A 22,678-nucleotide genomic window follows, 5' to 3' on the forward strand; every position below is an offset into this window, starting at 1 on the left:
AAAAGGGTGATCAAGCATTATTTAGTTTGTACTCTGCGCTTCGAGATCAGAATCTCCGTCATTCTCGCCTAGACTATTGTTTAGAAAAATATGACTCTTGTCGAGTCTCCGTTTCAATGTATAGTGATTAAAATTATAACTCTTTGTACCAGGCTTAGTGTTTCGATGAAACAAGACTGTCAATGTTCGGTTGAAATACTTTGTTTGAAATGAATCTGACTTATATATTTGAGAAGTTATTTTAAAAGTGTCACATTACATCTTAGTGTAGTACTCAATTGCTTCAACAATTTTTCTGGCAAACTGATTTTTTAGGTTCTGTCATTGTTCTGCAATTTGTAAATCTCTCATTGTTAAGATAGCGAAAGTATATTCAGATTCAAGTCATAAGAAAGTTGAATGACTATATCTTTGTATTTGAGACCTTTCAGATACCAAAGGATAATTAGTACTGACTGACGGCCAACAGGTCCAGATGTCTAGATGTGAATACATTGAAGTTACTCTTGACGAGTACTTGGAGAATATCAGTCTAGAACCTTAAAAATTGTGTTCAGTGTTGAAACTACTTATATCTACAAATTTTGTTTCGCATTGATTGTAAATTAAAGAGGGTAGTAAATTACTGAAAGATTGATTCAAAAAGTGCCCAATAGATCTTGGATTATTTATGTAAAAAATACACTAAAACGCCTTATCATCGGGATGCTTAGTATCAAAAAATTTGTATCCTTGCAGTGAACATGGTTTCTAAAAACGAAATGAGTTTCGAATAGAAGCTAAATATTGATGCTGTTTTATATCAGGAATCTTGCCGCATCAAGTACTTTGCCATTTGTGTCCAAATGTCTTGCTGTGTTGGGAATTAATTCCATATTTGGTATCATGTTTTGCATTAGATTGTTTATTTCTAAAGGTTAAAACCCTACAACGAAGTATTAGGTGTGTGCGACTTTTGGACTAAAATTTGTTTTATTCAAGAGATAGCAGAACAAATTAATAGGGCGAACTTTCAATTTAAAGTTATCTCCAAGCCATTTACGTGTATTCTTATTAAGAATGACGTCGAAAATATGTTGTGCAATGGATGACCATTTAAACTAGTGTTATTTGTCACTAAATAGAAAATTATTTCGCATTTTGTTGTTAGTTTGTATTCACTAAGTGTATAATATCGTGTCATGCAAAATAAATATTTCTACGAAATGCAAATGTCAGATTGACAAGTGAAATATCTTAAAAGATATAACAATCAAACCTTAAGTCCACCTCAGGACGCACAGGAAAATATGCTGATCTACGGTCCGTCATCAGTTAAAAGATGAATAAATGATAATGATTCTAGTATAGTTAAAGTTTAGTGTGGGACGGGGATAAGTCCCCCAGCTACAAAAGAGTAAAAGTGCGCAATCGCACTAACTCAAATCACAACAATAACAATCAAGTTTTTTCCTGATAATATTGTTTAGGACTGTGATGTCTATGGTTACTGTAGTGAGATTGATCCTATTTATTGATTAATTTTTATTATAACTATCTAATAAGTTCTAATTAGTTAAGGCTTTGTGTTTTTTGATGTTATAAATATATAAATATATTTGATTTGACGATGATGAATAAATGAATTCTGTAACGTTTGCTATTTTTTCTGAAATGTATTTCACTGTCACTATAAAATTTCTTCCATTTCGTCTTAACTATTAAAACCTTCTTTAACTACATTTTGGACTCCAATAGTCGACTTATGTATTAACCCATACATAATTGATTCTCTGTATCTAAATGGTCTTGACTTGTTGGGTGTACTCGATGCAGCCATCACAATTCATGTGTACTTATACTTAACTTCCTAGAGAGTATATTAAAAAGGACATTTTGCTATTGTTGCATAGTTGATGAATATTGAATAAATTGCCAAAGGGACACATTTTACTCATATTTTTAAAACAAATTTGCATACACCACATATGTAGGTGTGTATGTCGTTGCCACCGTATAAGATTGAAGTAAATTTGCTTAAGTTGAAAGTCAATAGCACTGGCATTCTCATAGATTTTATACCACTATTCATACACACACACACACACACACACACACAAGTACACAAAATATATAACACGTATAAACACACATCACTCTGTGCATAAACTTAGACGTATGCTAAATGCATATGGCAACACATAAGAATACGTTTACGTTTACAGTTCTCTACAAAGGAATTGGTAATAAACCGCAGTAAAATTAAGTATGCAACTTCATAAAGGAGCACTGAAGTACGCACTTAAATACACACACATACACAATCACACCCAATACTAAGCAAACACACTCCCACATATACAGAAATGTGTGTAGGGATGTCTGTTGTGAGTGAAGTCATTTGATTGGCGTTAATGTGTGTTTGTTAAAAAATATTTTGCTGATGTATTGCATATTTTTAGGTAAAACTGGCGGTAAAATGAAGGAGCAGGGGAAACCATAATTTTAAATTAAATTATTTCATTTGAATAGCAATAAAGAAATCTCTCAAAAGATTTTGTTGCAGTTAATGGAACTTTTATGTAAATTTTTTCTTCTTTCTGAAGAGTGTTGGCAAAGCAAATGGGTTTTATTTTGTTGTTACTTTTTATGCATATAATTAGTTCAACTTAAGCAATTAAAAGTGTATGTGAAAGATAAGGAAGTATTTCAATATACAAATATAAAGATAAATAACATTATTATTATTACTAATTAACAATGTTATTTTAATGAACTAAAACAAAGAAGAGGTAAAAAAAAGAGTTGTTAAAATTTTTCTTGTCACCATAACAACTACTCATTATATTAAAGAATGAAGTTATGATTCGTTAAATAATTATCTTTACAGATCAGTGGATGTTAAGACTTTGATTTTGCTTTATATTTCAATACACAGCGCTAATAATAATCATCGTCCATTTTACTAGCTAAAAACTTTGTCTGTGATTTTGCAAGTGCTTTTTTTCTTTTTTACTATTAATAGAAACTTTAAGACACTAACTTCCCACAATGTGAATGTAACGCAAGGAAAAGTACTCCAACTGTTTTAATAAGTGCGTCATCACAAGTGGGAGAGTCGATAATTACAGTTAAAAAAAATCAGATATTCTAATAACGGTTTCTCTGGAACAGTGATCTGGAACAGTTCCAAACTATTTGAATAGAATGACATTGGATTATCCGACTGCATGATTATGCTTTGAAAGAGATTTTCAAACAACATTTGTGTCAAAAAAGAAATGGAAAAGACAAAGTTTTCGAAGAAACTACGATGTAAGACCTGGAATTTAGTGCCATTTGTAGAAAAAAATCCCTCCTTTAGGGTATCTAACCAATTTACGTTTTCTTAGGCTGACGAAAGCTAAAGATGCAACTCCAATCAAGAACAGATGTGACTTTACCGTTTTTATTAACAGCCAAGCGGCACCTCAATCCTTTATCATAAAATGAAAGATAGTTGATCAGATCAGATCTTGGAAACTCATTGAAAGGGATCGCGTGAATGCTGTTAAACTTGCTGTAGTTCTATTTGGTCACTAGTGTATAGGAGTCCACGTAGACAAACTACGCACTTCGTTACATAGTCACTGTAGGGGTGGAAACTTACAGAAAAAAGAAAAAGTTGAACATTTTCTCTATACCCAACTTTGACCTTCACAAAATATAGGTTTTTTAAGGAAGTACTTTTTTGATAATTTGTCAGATTGTTAATCGGTAATGACAAAAAATCTATTGAATTATACTAATTTATAGGTATGAATTATAGGTATGTCCTTTTATATAGTTTTTGTTTTTTGTGGTAGTAAAACGACGACAAATCGGTAATTATGACAGATCGGTAAGAGAAACAAATGAAATATTTACCTGCGGTCTATGGCCCAGAGAGCTTAAAATACAGATTGAACGCTATGTAGTATTGCCGGTAAGAAGTTTTCATCTCAGTTTACATTTGGCACTCTCGCAAAACGTGCCGTAACTGTTTGGATTGCATTCGTTAAAGCTTGGTTTGAGACATTATATAGTTTTAGTCGGCATAGTTAGGGGTACATGACAAATTTGTAAGGTTGAGCAGTGATATTTTAGAAAAAACTTGATTATTTTAGACAAAACAAAGCTCTAACTAGTCATTTTATCAGAGCTGAGACCGTGAATTTCATCTCTCTGTGTTTTTTTATTATTTTCGAAGTTCACGGTAAGGCCACTATTTCAAACAGAGTCTTCAAAACAGAGTCGCTGTTGCTTTTTCATAATAACTTTTTTAACTTGTATCTTAAGTTTTTATGTGCTATATGTTAGCGATCAAATTGAGAGTAGTTTCTGGCTTATTTCGATAAGCTGCGAGCCGAGGACACCTTTTAATTTCTGCTAATTCTTCATTACGTCAGATGCTGTTTCTTGCATAATTGTTATGTTGACAGGATACATATCAAACATCTTACTCTCATATACCCGGGAAATTGTCTTTATTACAAAGACATTGTTTCTAGCACCTAGTTTGTATTATGCTCACGTTCTGACTTACGTTCTGAAATAATATACACATCAATTTAGATTGAATTATTATTATTGAAAGTCTGTAATTGTGCATGTGGAGTTTAACTTTTCTAGATTGCTTACTGTCTTTGTCTTTTTTTCTTCAAGGGATTTTTTTGAACTTCTTTCATCGATGTCTGCTTAGCTTTTAGTGTCCTTGCGCGGATAAGGTATACCCAAAATATGAATGCAAAAAAAATTTATTGGGATCACTCTGCATTGATTATTTCTGAAGATGTTAGACATATTACATTAATTCGTAATGCGCATGATTAAATTAAAAAAGCTAACTAACTAAGTTAGTTTTGAATTTGTGGAAAAGTGGTACCGTCGCTAGGTCAATCAAAAAGATCAATGTTGGACATGTAGATACATTAGGACTATGCAAATTCATTGTTTGAAACATTTTTAATGCAACGTGTATTCGGATTGCCTTTCAATATAGTGACAACAATGATTTTTTGATGTTTAAAGTTTTGAGTTTTCATAATTAACATATATAATTTTCTACTACTTTTAAAAAAATATATATAATACAATGTATTTCATATTTTAAGTCTATTAGCCAGGCTATATATAACACACACTTTTTGTTAGAAAGCTTTTTCAATAATAAACACTGTTATCTAAGAATGATGTACATGTTCTAGAGTTGGACTGTCCAAAGCACGGCTCACTGGTCACATACGGCACGCGGCTAATATTTGTATGACCCGCGACATGTTTTTAATCTTAATCTATTGATATATATATTATAAATAGATTATTTTAATTTTATAGTATTCCATAAAAATATATTCAAATAAAAATATTAAAAAATTAAATTAAACATAATCACAGTACTTTTATATTTTTCCAAAAAAACCATGGGCGTAATCATTTGCTTCTGCGGCCCTCTAATCTACATAGTGACGTGTATTGCTCCGCGATCGTATCTGCTTTGGACAGCTTTGCTCTAGAGTAAGTGATCGTACTACATATTGGAGCGGTATGAGTATCTTGTTTGTATTATTTGTTATACATATTTACAGATAAGTCTTTAGGGGGTTGAATATTTTTATATTCCTTTCAGTTTCTTTGCATTACAATATACTATATTTTATTATTAAATTTATTTTGTTCAAAACAAAAGTTATATTAATTTTGGACTTCAAACATGAAATATCATTTACGAATAGTTTAATTGAGTTCTGCAAACAAAAATTTAAAATTCAATTGTTTATAATGAAGGCGTAATTTCTTTCTCATAACTTAGGCAGTCTGTGCAGAAGGACATAATTATTCTGATTTGCATATTAGTTGTCTAGTTTTTTGTTAATAATTTTAAAGACCGACAATTGTTATTTGGAATGACTACTTTCGAATTCACTCATTGAAGATTAAGTTAAGGCAACAATTGAACTCAACTTTACTCACTTAAGAGTAAAAAAAAATTGTAACAAATATTTAAACGACTAAAAATATGCAACAATTTTCACATCGCTCATCGACATGCGCACACTGTGAGTGCAAGTTTGAGTGTAAGTAAGCTTATTCACTTTAAGAGCTCTTCTAAGTTTTAAGAGTGGATGTGTTTTTTTTCTTCTCTTGCCAGTCCATCGCTTGTCAGCTCTCTTCCACTCAAAGCAAATACAGAGTTACCTTTCGTTAAAGTTGCTTGTTTAAAGCTGCTTTTGTTCATTGTTGCTAAACGGACTAGCTAACTACTATAGTCTGAGCTCTAGCAAGCATACACTCAATTGCAACGCAGTTAGAGCAACAATTCTACTGTTTATCGTAAGGTGGAAACATAACTTACACACATACATGCAAATCGTCAGCTCAATTGCGACACGACAGAGAACAGAGACAAATTTTATTATGGGTCATTATACACGCACAAGCATTGTGTGTTGTTTGGGTTTGTGTAAATGCACACAAATTACGTGTGCGCTCATGACTATTCCAATCACAATAGCGACTATGAAGTCATTTGTTAAAGCCAGGCCGAAATCCTTGCATGTGGGTGAGCGACTGAATTAGCGAATGATTGAATTGAATCAAACCGCCTATAAGTATGCAATTGATTTCGATCAATTGCACATATGTACATACATTTGTTTGAACAATAATTGGGAGTTAGTTGTTAGTTCCTTAGCGGCTAGTCAGTTGGTAGGTTGGTTGGTTGCTTCAATGCATGTTCCGATTACGGGGAGTAATAACTAAAGCGAACTCATGCATTTCGAATTCATACAAGTTGTTCGATATGTGAAAGAACAGACAGTCATTATCTGCATACAGCTAGGAAGATGTTGTAATATTGAGGCACTACAGCATTGAGAAATTGTCCTTAATATGCATTAATAAATAATGCTACGAAAATTACTTTTGTTAAGTACAGCTTCTTGCTGGTATAAATACTATTAATAATAGAAGCACTTCAAACTCACCATAGAGAAATTGAGGAAGAACATGTTTTAGACTTGAATATTGTATTCGAAACGCTTTTGCTGAAGAGGGATAAAGTTTACTTTAGCGAACCCAATGAATTAAGCAGATAAGCAAATAATTTGATATTGAAAACTATATTATGTCAGTCAAAATTAGTTTCTCATGATATACATGTGGTATTGAATATACTACTTACGAATTGCATATTGCTATTAGTCTCTGCATACTTTCAATATGTATTACATTATATAAATATTATATTTATTCAGTTAGTAGTGTTAGTTTGCCGTATTATCCTATCTTAAATGCATTTGATTTCTGAAGAGAGAAGTATAGCCGGGCTGGTTCTTGGCTAGTTTTACCGCAAAAAAATTTAAGGAAATTTACTGAGTAATTCAAAGTCGATCCACACAGTTATGTAGTGTATGGCACCAAGCAGTATTACTTATGGTTTACTTAAGGGAAACGGTAATATCAGCGACAATGGTTTCTTATTTATGCTTCATAAGTCGAACTTGATTTTGAAAATCGTATTGAAATGTAAGATATGGAAACGTTATTACTACGTAATGAAAGTAATATAACATTTCATTAATACAATTAATTAATTTTTTATTAAAAGTACTGAGGACAACAAAAACCAAAATAAAAAAGATTCATCTTTGTAGGGAATGAGGTAACAACATGTTCTTATTAGCAACTTTATAATCTTTCATATGCAGCTTCAGTTTCCCTCTTGCATAGGATGTCATAACAATGTTGAAAGTTTTTTCTTAAGATAGATGTATGCAAACATATATAAAGAGATCCTTAATGCGATACAATGCAAACATGATTGTAATGTCTTGGTAGTTTGAAATGAGTGTGAAACAGATATGCATCAGTTATGTCAGTACTGGAGATATGTCCTGAGAAACATGTGCAATGACATGTACTGAATGTTGAAAAGTCAAAGGATAGTTTTATCAACAAAGGATGTTATAGGAAGAATTTTAAAACCTTTCAAGAGTTAGAAGTAATGTAAGTTCATCCCAGCAGGGGTTAGAATATTTTCATGGTAAGACATGTACCATATGTGTGGTATGTGTGGACCCTGTGCAGCCCCTGCGACAAACCGATAGTTTACAGATAGTCTCTACATTAGGGGCGGCTAATGCACCCCTGTGAGAGATAGCGCCTATTCATGTTCCATAAAGGCCACGGAGACATCACCGGTGGAGAAGCAAATGAGTTACCAACCCAATGGTTAGACAAAGAAGCCGTAATCGGTAATTTTCCTGATTATGGTGTACTGGAAAACATGATAAAAATGGAGAAGACTGTTAGTTATGGGTTGAGGTTGCGGTTCTCTGTTACTTTAGTATACCTACGCAATCAGAAGCACGAAAAAGTGGCATGTTTGTCGAGCTAAAACATCGAAGAGCTCACTAATATTACCAGCACTTGCCACAAGTGAGCCCGTACTAACTCTAAGCGGGTTAATTAAACGCCGAGGAAATAAAATCGATGAAATAATATAATCTGCCGAACCACGTCGCAATGTCGATGGAGTACCAGGAAAATGCTCAACTATAATTAAGCGCACAACAGAAATTGAAACAGGGGCATGTCTATAAGACCTAAGATACATGCGATAATAATAGAAAAGAAGGTGGATAGAATCACATATGCAGAAAATAAAGACGGAAAGTAAAGACCAGTGGCTTAAAGCTTTTCGTAAAAATATCAGACCTACCGACCAACACAAAGGGAAGTGTTACTAATGGAAGTTAAGAGAAGTATTTCAAACTGCAATTTAATTGCATTGACCTCATTACAAATTTGAATACAAACAAAGAACTACACGATGCGATCGTCGAACAGGGGCAGATAAAAAATATAGACAAGTCATCCATCAAAAGCAAACGTATCACCTAAGGAGGCACACAGTCAGCATACGTGTGATTGCCTGCGGAACATGTCAAAAATGTTTTAGTACTTAGACTCATTAAGGCAGGATGCGTCTGATGCTAAATGACGAGGGTTATATCGGCAAAAACATGGAACAAATGTTGTGCGTATGACCACATAGCATTATGGTAGATTCTCTAGATCCTGATCCGATGAAACTCAGCAAAGAGTGCGGTAAGAAAGACTACTAGGGCGTGAATTGTAAGAATACTAAAAAATCCAAAGGAGCGCATGCGGTTGGTAGGGCAAAATGTATTTGTAAGAAAAGAGCATGAAAATACTAAAACTTTGTATAACCCATTTCAAAGCTACTTAATACCTTCTCTGGCAAAAACTAATCAAAAATAATATGGATATAATTCTTCTATCGGATCTATACGATAAAATTGAGTTGCAAAACTGAATGGCAGATTCAGAGGGACAAACGAATAATTGACTTGGCTTTCGCAGAACAACAACCTGCTTAGTGGTGGTGTAGTGAGATGGCCGATATACGCAAAGCCTGTATTAAAAAACGAAGAAAGACGCAAAGAGCGAGATACTGCACAGCTTTGAATAGAATACACTAAGAGTACCGCATACTACAACGTGGTCATAGAAAAGCAATTAAATAGAGCAAAAATCGATGTTTTAAGCACATGGGAGACAGTGTTAATGAGAATCCATTATTTCTGATTTACAAAGCTGTCATGCATGCAGCTCATATGTCAAATCCTTGTGGAGGAAGTTGCAACTTTTTTCTGCACACGGGGAATTAACCGAATTGGAGTATGTACATATGACAGAAGAGAGAATGCATACATTAGGTCGTATAAAACACGGTAAGACTTAAGAGCCGAACGAATGTGTTGTTTAAGGCTGCGGCACAACCGTGAATAAATGTAATACCTATTTTACTGAAGGAATTTGATAAGGCAATGGAAATTATAATCTCTGTCACTATTGGATGGTTACCAGTGGACATATATGCAAGGAAGCTCAGTCGCCCCTACGACAGGCAATGTGGGACGTCGACGACAGATCAAAAATTTCCGAACGTTCGCATTCACTTAGTGAATAGCAGCAAAGCTGGGAGCAGTTGTTTAAGGGGCGTTGGACCAAAGCACTCATTCTCAACATTAAAGAATGGTCGATAAGAAAACATAGTAAAGTGGACTTTTATTTGACTCAAATAATGAGCGTTACTGAACGTTTCTAGAATCTCTTCACTGAATTAAGTTTGTCGTTAGCCTTAACGCCACAAGTTGTGATAATATTACATATATATTCTTAAATCTTACCTAAGGTAGTTAAAATTATACGTACTACTTCAGTAATTACATTTTCATGCCTGAACAAAATACCTAAATGTAGTACAGGGTGCTAAATTATTTGTTTATCTTTTTTGCCTTGGGTTTTTAAGAAACTTAAGAGAGTTTAATAATTAATCTTATATAATGAATTCATTATAATTAATTACGTGAAATAGAAATATCTTTAACTCATTTGTACAATTTGGTGTAAATACGTGTGTAATACGAAAGTATGTTTCTGAAAGCTGTAATTATATCTCATTTCATGTTTGATATGTCAGAAAAAGTTGAATTTAATTAAAATTAATAACAACATTTCAAACTGCTGAGCTATTGAATTTGTGCAATTAAATTTGCTATAACAAAATCAATTTGAAGACGTCATCGAATTGCTGTTCGTATTTGAAATGCAATATCCGCCCTACTCTTATGGCTTTTAATTATATAAAAACATAAAAAAATCAAACAAAACGAACAAAACAAACAAAAGAAAAAAATAATATTTAAATTAAAACAAAACGGATCACATAAACAAATGAAATAGCGTATATATGAATGTGTCAGTCGAAGTGTATTTTTGTATTCAATTTTATAATGAAAAAAAATGACACCTCATTCAAGTTAATTAAAATAAAGCATACTTATAGGCGCACGCTTTTTTATTGTGTCGATGCTTTTTCTCTTATCAAATATTGAGGACTATGTAATGATTATGTGTGCGTTTTAAGTTTTAATGTTTTTTGTTTACAATTTAATAAATATTCTTAAACAGAGACACATAAATATATAAGACCATAATATATGTACTCGGTTAACATTCAAACGGTACAAGTACAATTGAAATACGTGAACTCTATTTATGACTTCAAAGGAAAATATCCCAGCATACAATATTTTAAAATGGCAATCAACACCTGTGTGTGAGATAAGTCCATCTCTGATTCAAAATGGTTTTATTTTCAAACTACTGACAAACTCAGTTATTTCGATCTTGTAACTGCAGCACCTCCACTTAATTGTGCATAAGAACTTGGTTTATGAGTCCATTGACAACATAGTGACAAGTTTTAAGCCAATACTGCCTGAATGTTCACGTACCAGGATGGCATACACATGTGAGACATTCAGATTATACAAGTTAGTTGATCCGATGTGCCAGAACCATTAAATGTATTGAAAGTAACCTGAGTGCAACATTTGGCTGAGTGGCTGAGTTGAGTTTCTAATATGAAATATGAATATCTAATATGATTTTATGTTTCTGCGAAGTATTAAATCAATGAATATAAAACAGAGATATAGGTTTATATCTGTCCCCATCGTTGGTAGCCTAAAATAATTACCTAATTAAAAATAAATTATTATTCCATTTCTTTAATAATTGCCCATTTCCAATTAGCTTTTTTTAAATTTGTCTTTATGGTAAAATTTTTTTTGTTTTTGTTTACTGCATTTAATTCAGTTTTAATATATAATTCGGCAGCTACATTGCAGACAAATGTATATGTAAAAAAATTTAAATGTTCGAAATCATGTTTTTCAAAAACCATTCATTACCAATGTAAGAGACAGCAAAGAAAGCAACAGTTTTACCATAATATGAAGTTTTTTAAATATTTAAAATGATTGCTCTTACTTAGAGTTTTTCTAAGGCAAACTCTCTAATTTTAGCTTCATACTTTAACTTACGATACTACAGCGATTAGCACAACTTTATCACCTCATAAGTTAAGGTGTACCATTGTTACTTGTTAGTGTTAATACCGGGGTATTGCATGCCACTGGCAGTCGATGGTTTTTACTTATGGCACCTCGCCAGCACTGAAATCTGGTTCCATGACTATGGAATTCGGGTTCCATTTAACAACTTTGTATTAAGTTGTCATACCACTTTGCTAACTATGTAAAATCAATGAGACTCAATATCCACCCTATATTATAATTTTCCATTTTACAATGGTGAAGTTACGCTATTAGCACTATTACTATTGTAAAGACACAGGCAGTGTTTAAGACCTTGGCAATGTTCACAACTCTTAAATTCATCACTAATTATTTGTTCACATACATTTTTTGGTTCATGGTGTGCTTGCTCTGTGAAAGCATTAGAAGGTATGTAATTATTGGTGGTTTCTAGTGCCTTTTGGTTACGCGGATGGATATGAATGCTGAAAACTTCTGTCTGATTATCATATATATGATTATCGAATTCGTCAAAATACTCTAGATTGTGTTCTGCAGTCTGTTTAAAACCGTTGCAATTATTGTAGTCAAGACATTTTTTGGGCCTCGCAGTATTGTGACTTAACTTTTGGTTCTTTGATGGAGTCTCATCTGTACAGTATTTACTGCTTATAGCAGTAGCTTGAAAATTGTTTGCCACTTGCAAATATTGTTGGTGATCGGTACTATTAAGGCTTCCAAATTTTTGATGAGATTCTAAATCGTTGTTATTATGTGTAATATTTTTGATGGCTTTGCAGTATCTGGAATTATCACAATCACAACCGCAATCACGAACATTATCATTATCGCTTACATATTTTAAGGGGCTCTGATTACATTTATTTGCACTGATGCTACGATATCTCGAAATGATACAGTGAGGAATAGTTTCCTTATTGCTTCAATGGTGAAGTCACAATTTCACCAGGTATGAAAAATTTTTGTGGTGCTCATTATTAAACTCACATAATGAGATTTACTGTTCACAGTTTGGACTTAATTTATTCTACATAATTTGATTGTAAATAGAGATTGAAAAATATATTTATAAGGTTTAGTTACATATTCTTGGAATCAATTTGCTAATGTTAACTGGGCTTCATAGAACGAGTGTACGTCACTATGCGTTGGCTACGTCCTATGCGTTGTATCATTAATTATTGATAAGTAATTTTTTTTTTAACTGAAGCACCTGAAAGTTCGCGAGTGCTTTTGTGTTTTGTCGTTCGAGCTGTTGTTGTTGCTGTTGTTGTTGTAGTTAAGCTGGAAAATGTTATTTTGTATGGCGTATTAGCATACACGAGTATACACACACACACACACACGTATGTGCGCTTTAATACGCACTCATTCAGTATGCATGCATAAATAAATATGTTTTGTACACAGATGCGTTCATATCATAATTTTCCAGTCATTAATTAATGGGCGTCAGTGTGTTTTACTCTTTCACCTTTTTTGTATCGTTTTATTTTGTTTTTGTTAATATTCGTTATTTGTTGTTGTTATTGTTATTGCCCCATTGATAATGAAAATGACCACTTCTCATTTAGTAGCCCAAATTAAAAATGTTTTAATGCATATTTTAAGCATAAATAAATGAGGTAAAACTCTTCGTTTCGTTCCGTTCCGTTTAGTGTGCTTGTGTGTATCAGTGTGTATCAGAGTGTGTGTGTATGTATGTACGTATGCGAGTGCTTGCAAGTGTTTGTTGAATTGTGTGCTTAATTTTTAATAAATGTATTATGCTGATGAAAAGCACTTTTACTGTTATTACCATTATTGCTACTGTTGTTGTTGTTGTTGTTGTTGTTGTTTTATGTTGTTGTAATTGTTATTATTGTAGCGAATACTCATTATAATTATTGTTGTTATTGTTGTTGTTGTTGCTGTTGTTGTGATTTCAATTATTTATTTATTATGTCCTTTTTATGTACACACATTTCGTTGTTTTTATTTCTGCTTAAAGCTAAGTGTTTTTTTTTTGTTTTTTCTGTCCTAAATATGCCCAGCAAAGCCAGAAATAATAATAATATGGTTAAGCAACAAGCAACAACAATGAAACAAAACTAAAAACATACAAACAAAAAACAAAAAATAGCAAAAAAAGAAAAATGCAATAAATGCATGAGCAATTAATTTAATTAATACATTCATAATTAAAAACTTATTTTCGCTGTTAATAAAAATGCAATAAATTGTTGTTGTTGTTGTCGGCAAACTTCTTTCCATTGTTATAGTAGTACAATGCATATAATAGTCTTTGTAGTTGTTGTTATTGTTATTATTATTATTGTTGTTGTTGTTGTTACTTGTGAAATACGCCATTTATCATAAAGTACTCACATTCACATGATAAGCACTTGTAAGTTTGCCTGATAATGGCGTGAAGTTACTCACCGTCCATAAATGATATTTAATCAATTTGTTTTTTTTTTTGTTTTTTTTTTCGTTTTTTATGTGCTTGAATTTTAAGTATAATTTAATCAATTTTTTATATTCAGTTTTAATGTTAAAAGTAATAAATATGTATATCTGATATGACTTTGCCATATTTTTCTGAGAAAACTTACAGAAGTGTGTATGGCACAACAACTGGCTAGATATTTGTCTTATTTATATTGATAAAATGACTAACTACTTACTTACTTAAATAGTCTTAACAACCCGTTATTGGACTTCGATCTGATCCAAGACGTCTCTTGTCTCTGCTGTGATTATTGCGTTCTTCCTTCAACTGCGGCTTCAAATACCTTCTTTACTAGAACATCATCATCCATTCTTACGACATGACCGAGCCAGCGAAACCACTGAATGTTAATTCGCGGAACAGTATCAGAGTCGGTAGTCGTTGATTCGACGACTAAACATTTTGCGAATAACTTTTCTCTCAAAAACTCTCAATGTTGCTTCATCATTCTGTGGCAGAGTCTATGTGCTATACTAAAGTAGATGTCGAACGAGCGACCTAAATAAGGAAACTACGGAGTTTAAAATTAATTAAACATTTTTACAGATAATTCTTTTAGCTCTAAAACTTTTAATTACATTCAATATCTTTTAAATCAATTAAATCTACTACAATGCTTTCTTTTTTCAACAGTCTGGCTAACTCCAGACGCTCTCTCTAAAGAGCATTTAAAGCTTTTAATATTTTTTACTTTCTTAAATGGTAACACAATAGGTCAATAAGCCTAAGAGGATCTTTAGAATTGCAGGTAAAAGCTAACTCAACGTAATCTAACCTACCATGACTGTTCTCATCCTCTTACAACTGAATATACATTCGTAAAACCGTCGAATTCTTTGGGATTTTTTAAATTAGAAAACCAAAATTTGTATTGTGAAACTAAAATTTTTATTTCAAGTTGATTCTGTGAGCAATACAAAGTTCTGAACTTAGGAAATTTAGTTTAATTAATGATTCTCTCCACCGCTTATATACATTTTTCTTAATACAAATACTTTAGTTTTCTTTTTCTTGGTTCAGCATTTACTGCCTTTGATGGTCTTCTTTTCAGACGATCTGGCCAAAATAGTTATATTGTTCCTAATACTTGGTTTGAGAGGAGGGCCTAACATAGCTCTAAGTATACTCCTTGGGTTTCTGTGTAATTTGTGCTGCTTCTCTTTTGCAATTTTATTTATTAAGAGCTTTGCATAGTTAGCATAGACATTTTGTTCACTTTCACTCGGTATGTCAACCCAATTATTATCGATCTCTTCACTTTTCGTCAGACCACATGATTGGTCCACTTTCACATGTTCGTCTATAATTATTTCTTTATTTGTACCATCCTTAAAGATTCGTTTTTCTTTTTTAAAACTATGAACGTTTTCTATATATTCCATTTTATGTCTAATTTCACTAGATTTTTCATTAGATTGTTGCATTTGCTTACCGACTTCACTTATGCATGGTCTTTTAGATATTTCTTTCGAAACTATTATATCGTAACAGTCTGATGAACCCGCATTGGAACTTTCAGATTTACTAGGAGCATTTTCAATTTCTAGGCTCAGACAAAGTCTGGATGTTTCATCATCCTCAGAATCTAGTGGTATATTACTTTTTTCGTTTTTGTCACTATGGGCTGTGGAAACGGCTTGTTGCTCAAGCAAAATGTCATTTGCATTACAAGTTTCTTTACAAGTGGTTTTCTCAAAGTACTTAAGTCCATTTGCACAATAAAACTTTGTTTGACTTTTAGCTTTATCTTTACAACACCCTGTGGCATTATCGAGCCATGTTTGAAATGGTATTCCTTTAGAGGTACTTGGTAGCATATCAATGTCAATTTGTATTATGCTGTTGCTTTCATTGTCGTCTGATCTCTGCTCTTGCTCATGTTGTTCTCGTAGTCTGCTGTTAGCACTATTACTATCGTAAAGATTACTGGGCGGACTCCAATTCAGGCAGTGTCTAAGACCTTGGCAATGTTTACAGCTCTTAAATTCATTACTATTTATTTGTTCACATACATTTTTTGGTTCATGGTGTGCTTGCTCTGTGAAAGCATTAGAAGGTATGTAATTATTGGTGGTTTCTAGTGCCTTTTGGTTACGCGGATGGATATGAATGCTGAAAACTTCTGTTTGGTTATCATATATATGATTATCGAATTCGTCAAAATACTCTAGATTGTGTTCTGCAGTCTTTTTATAACCGTTGCAATTATCGTACTCAAGACATTTCCTGGGCCTCGCAGTATTGTGATTTAACTTTTGGTTCTTTGATGGAGTCTCATCTGTACAGTATTTACTGCTTATAGCAGTAGCTTGAAAATTGTTTGCCACTTGCAAATATTGTTGGTGATCGGTACTATTAAGGCTTCCAAATGTTTGATGAGATTCTAAATCGTTGTTATTATGTGTAATATTTTTGATGACTTTGCAGTATCTAGAATTGTCACAATCACAACCGCAATCACGAACATTATCATTATCGCTTTCATATTTTAAGGGGATCTGATTATAATTATTTGCATTGATGCTACGATATCTGGATTTGATACAGTCACAAATAGTGTCGTTACTGCTAATATATCTTGAATTATCATACCCACAAGCAGCGTTTTCAAAACCGTTACGTTTTGATTTCTCATTTTTATGTGAAAAATTGTTGCAATTGTACCGACAGTTCGATTTATCACGGCATCTGGAACAACAATGATCACAAGTAACCAACCTTTCACATTCATTAATATATTTGCTGGTATCACGATTTTGGTTAACACTACTTTGTGCATATCTGTGTCTACTGTTAGACCTCGAACGCCTTCTATATCTCATGTTAGTACCACCCTCGGTATTAGGTTCTTCGTCAAAACTATCATTTTTATAGTTCTCACGATATTGGTGATTTGTGTCATTAATGTGTTGGCCTACATCGTTCGCATAGTCTTTAAACGTTTCGCCGTAAATAAATCCTGCTTCTTTTTGATTTTGGTTTTTAGAATATTTGTAAGAGCCTTCATTTTTTGGGCCGTTGTATTTATTATGTGTGACCGAATCTTCAAAATTTTTGTATGGATTATTGCGTAGAACAGGGATATTTTTAGTGTCTACAAAGTTTACACAATTTTTGTAATTGTTTTGATTCTCAGGAAGATAAATTTTGGTGTTTCTAAAATTTTTACAAATAGTACGAGTGTCGCATCCACCGGAATTTCTGAGAGTCTGATAACTATTTGCGCTATTAGATATCTGTTCATTGTTGAACTTTATGTATTTACCCATATTATCTTGAAATTTCTGTGGATTTGATGAATTAAGGTTTTCATAGTTTTTCAAGTCTTCTGAAAGTTTACTTGCTTTTTTTTCTAACCTTTTATCTGCTCGTTGATTTTCGGATCTTGTATACCTCTTCTTGCGACTTTTTGACCTACTACGACTATTATAGTCATCTTTACTCTGTAGTCTTTTTGAACATTTTGGTAACTGGTATCCACTGCAATCGTCGACGTCAGTTGCACTATTATCATATTCGTACATAGCATGTGGTCTATTCATATCCTTCTTGTGATAGTTGCAACAATTTCCAGTTGCATGATTATTTTTATTAATATAGAACCGGGTATTCGGATCGTCAGTGTCATTAGTGCGACTTTGTTCAGTATCTTGTTGCTGGTGTTGTGTGAAACTGCAATCATCGCAAGTATTACGAAACATTCTTCCATCACAATATTGAAGTCCGCCTTGATTTCCACGGAATCTTTGGTTCTCGGTTTCAACTGGCTTTGACTCATTACAACGATTGTTTTTGTTAAGCCATATGCAAACTTGTGTATCTATATTATCGTCGTTAGCCGAGCTATGTTCCCAAGTTGAGCTGCTTCGAGTTGTGACACTGCTATGAGTTCCAGAACAATTTGTATTTGAGATCACCGCTGTTATTTGTGTAAGAGAGCTTTCACACTGTTTCATATCAGTCAATATCTCATTATAATTAGTGATATCACTACTTTTTACATAAACGGTGTCCGATCTCTTGTTTGATTTTATGTAACGTGAGCTTATTTGATTCGAAGTTTTCGAAGTCAAATTTTTGGAACACGCCCCACTATTATAGGTTATATTCATTGCACCCTTTCTCATAGGAGAAAAATTGAGTTTAGACTTAGATCCTCCATAATCAATAAATCTGCGGTTGCATGACGGGTGAAAGCTTGTTTTCTGATTTAGTGGAAATTTCCATATTTTTGAATTTTGCGAGTTAACTGCCGTCACTTTAGCTATTTTAGCTACTTGCGGATTACATTCTGGTGGAGGTTTTACAAAAACTAGGCCGCCATCACACTGGACTCGATTCAATAGACGTTTTGGCACGTTTCTCTGTAGGGAGCCTCTTTTCATGGTAACATTTGTTTGGTAATTTCTTGGTATCAAACCATTAGGGTTATTTGTCAGAGTGTTAGAAATATGTCCCAAGTTTTGTCTTTGCCATGGTTTGCACGTTCGACCAAAAGGCCTTGTATTAGCACATCCACATCTAACACTTGAAACGTTGTAAGAATTTATTGGTAACGGAGATGTGTTAGGATTGTGAGAACAATCTAAGATGTAGGGAGTGGTAAATGGTATAGATGGTATTGAACGTGCGCACCCATTGTAGTCTGCTGAATCAAAAGTTTCTACTGAAAATTTTTCCATAATTGTGGTTCCAAAATTTTCTGTAAATTTGAAAGCTGAATTAAAAAAATATTGAAAAACATTTAATGAAATTATTTTTTTAAACTACTAGATTGGAAATTATTTTCAATACTACCAAATTATTCTAAAATGATGATTAAAAAATAATTTTGGAATATTACCACATGGATTTTGATGATAGTATTTGTTAAAATAAAATTGTGTCAATATATATTATTGATTGAAATATTGATTCAGATAACTTACTGCAATGCTGCTTTAATCAGTATCAGCTGTTATCACATTAAATGTTATGCCATAGGGGTCTAACGTATTTGCCTTTATTATATTAGCTTTTTGATGATTAATTAAAAGTAATAGATCTTCTTCCAACTTTATTACTATATTTCACCTGCATGGTTTCTTATTTACGCTGATTATGTTATAGTGTCGCTTTGGCGAATACTACTTCTTCTCAAAAGGTTGGTATTGTGAGAATAACTTGTCGACAAGTTTTATTTAACCAGTCCATTGTAGTTAGCTGTTGTAGCTCATAATTTTTTTTTTATTTGTCAATTCTCTCTTTAATTTTTTCGAGAACTGTTTTGAAAAAGACTGTTGCAAACTTAATCGCAACTTATCCGTACCATCTGCTCCATACAACTATGTATGTATTTATATTCCTTACAACTGTTTTATAAGTATGCGTATGCGTATTAAGCATAGGGAACCAAGGACGGGAGGGACAACTGACTATTTCAGCTTACTAGCAAACAAAATTTTTTAAATAATTCCAGAATATTTATCTGATATTCAAGTTTTGGTCAATTGGTTAATTAATTTATCCAAATCTACTGTATACACACCACAGCCAAAGTAATTAAGAGGTTTGTTATAGTAATTATAATGATAATTTCATATAGTAAAAGTAGACACAAGCTCAGAAATACTAATGTCAGTAAATCGATATAGTAATTATAATGATAATTTCAGTTAGTGAAAGTAGACAAAAGCTTACAAATATTAATGTCAGTATATTAATAAAATTAAAGGATTCTGTCGTTCAAAAGAACGAAAGAGGACTTGCAGCACTCTAACCACGATATCAAGTCTGCAGATGATAGAGTGCAGTAGAATTCTTTTACCGATTATGCTGATTATAAAAAATAGAACAAAAAGGTTTTAAAAGAAATATATTAGTACAAACAGCAGAAAACTTTCTAAAACCACTTATAATGCAGAAAAAAAGGCATGTCTGGCAACTCAGACATTTTAAAAGGGAGGGGAAATGAGAAAACTTGACATGTATGTTTAATCAAGCTTTAATAAAAGAAACAATAATCATATTTCGATATAAGAAAAACTTTCTCTTGAATCACACCTAAAATTTGATTTTAAGCTTGGAATTGGAATTGATTGATTGAATTAATGTAATTGGCATTACTCAATAAAAACAATCTTAATACGAAAACCTGAATAACTTTCAAGCGGAATGTGTCACCTATGAAGCTGTACTTTGCTTCATACATTTAAAGTAATTGCTAAAAAATTCAAAGTTTGTGAAAAAGTATATATATGGAGACATTAAGTTGTTTAAAACCAATTGACAAAGGAACTGTAGAACTATCAGTATGCCAAACAGTCATTTTACCATTTTTCGGTAGTGAGGTTTAGCATCTTCTATATATTAAATTTGGGTAATTGATCAGTCCATTATTAAAAGTAAAGCCTAAACGTTAAAGAGTTAGTTTAGTTAAAATTCTAAGCTGGAATGATGAAGTGATCAAATCTTAGTACATATTATTAAGGAAAAATATTTACAATGACCCAGAATGTTTTGTATATGAGTGGCTGTAGCCATTCAAACTAGTTGAAACGCATGCAATAGTCATACATTTCTTCTTATTTTTGGAGTTATCTACATACATTTACATATGTAAATGGTATATAAAGAAAATGATATCCCAAAAGCACAAACGCAAGATGTCAACGTCGAGCAAAAAAAGTTATTTAAAGAATTTCTAATGAAATACTAGAGAAGAAATTGCCAAAACATTAGCAATAGTAGTAGAATAGACGATGAAGTTTTCTGTAGACTTTAGACTTTTAGTCACTATAAATTGTATTGGATATAAGCATTATATAAAAAATATCGTTATCTTTCATATTTCTTACTCTTTTTGAAGCTAACTTTGATCTTTGTAGAAAATACAAAACTTTTAAAGTAACCAGACCTTGAAGGCAAAGCCACAAAGTATGTCAAAACTATTACAAATATTCATAGAATTCTATACATCTTTGTATGATTTGTGAAAATGTTCACTGATACATAACAACACGCATTAAAACATAAATACTTACTCTCGGTTTAAGGAACAATCGATATAACGAGCGATCCTACACTTGTAAACAGTAAACATATCAATATTCCCTCAAAGAAGTGAAGAAGTTATATCCAGGGTCTAATGTAATGTAAAAAGAGTATATCTAAATAAAATTCATTCAGAAAAATACTATCTGATAATGAAAAACTTTGAATAACTTAAAAATAAATTAAAATGTCCGACATAACTTGGCCGCATGGAAGATCAAGAAACAATTAAAATAAATATTGGATGACAAGTCGTGCCACATCTTTCCATTTAGCTTATATTACTTGCGTTGACAATCGCAACGTGCTTTACTGGGGACTTACCTATGGTGCTTCACACATTATATTTTTAGCGTTGACGATATAATAATAGTTTCAAATTTTTTTATACTTTGCTACAATTTTTTTACTTCTAATACATTTTATTAAAAAACTTTTTTTTTATTTGATAGGTGACAGTAGATTTGATAGATACAGCATGCCATGAATTTATTATGTATTGGATGATATGTACGGAATACTGCACGTTTTAATGATTATTTTATTTAAAAGTCTTTCCTAACTTTAAAGGGGTGCGTTAGTATAATGGTTTGGTGGCTTTAATACCACTTTTGCTGGAGTTTAGGTCGAATACTATTCAAGTTATGATTTGAGTGCACGATGACGACATAGCAAAGAGCAAAGTCTGTAGTGATGAAGGTGGGGTTGAGGAATGAGGATGTCGCTAATGGTGGTCTGTTGTAATTAATAAATGATAAAACGATTGTAGGTTTTAAAAAATCTTTTGATTTTCTTCATAATAAGAAAAATATGCGAAAACATTGAAGGTGATGAGTAATGAAATATCATATAATGCTCATAATATGTGAATATGTGTAATAGGTGAATATATGTTACATATATGAGTAGATGATTTATAATATCACGCGTGAATATATATACTTAAATACGGTGCAGACTGTTTCATAGATTTATGCAGTTCAAAGTAACTGTTAGCGGTCTGCAAATCACTCAAAGATAAAGCTAATAAAGATTCAAAATGTGTAACTATAAAGCTAATACACGTAAGCTTTGAAACTGGTTCTAAGAATGTTGATATCGGTTATGTTAAATATAAAAACTTGACATTCTTTAATCTATGATAATAACTGACATAGCCAAAGCTTTTGACAAGGTCTGGCATGATGGTCTAATAGTCAAATTGGCCCGTTTTGGGATCCCTAGT

The 22,678-nt window shown here is 32.4% G+C and overlaps 1 protein-coding gene across 2 annotated transcripts; it reads right to left on the bottom strand.

The window, feature by feature from the left end:
* Positions 1 to 15,293: 15,293 nt before the first annotated feature.
* Positions 15,294 to 21,859, bottom strand: LOC119689069 (putative uncharacterized protein DDB_G0277255). Of its 2 annotated transcripts, XM_038103813.1 has the most exons (3): positions 21,778 to 21,844; positions 21,444 to 21,544; positions 15,294 to 19,123 (listed from the first exon to the last, which is right to left on the bottom strand). In XM_038103813.1, the coding sequence occupies exon 3, from the start codon at positions 19,101 to 19,103 to the stop codon at positions 15,438 to 15,440; it is 3,666 nt and encodes a 1,221-aa protein (XP_037959741.1). In that variant the 5' UTR covers positions 19,104 to 19,123; positions 21,444 to 21,544; positions 21,778 to 21,844; the 3' UTR covers positions 15,294 to 15,437. The 2 variants fall into 2 exon arrangements, with proteins under 2 accessions (XP_037959741.1, XP_037959740.1); XM_038103812.1 differs by lacking the exon at positions 21,444 to 21,544 and having other exon boundaries at positions 21,778 to 21,859.
* Positions 21,860 to 22,678: the final 819 nt, after the last annotated feature.

This window comes from Teleopsis dalmanni, chromosome X (assembly GCF_002237135.1).
Source record: "Teleopsis dalmanni isolate 2A chromosome X, ASM223713v2, whole genome shotgun sequence".
In the NCBI taxonomy this organism is placed as follows: domain Eukaryota; kingdom Metazoa; phylum Arthropoda; class Insecta; order Diptera; family Diopsidae; genus Teleopsis; species Teleopsis dalmanni.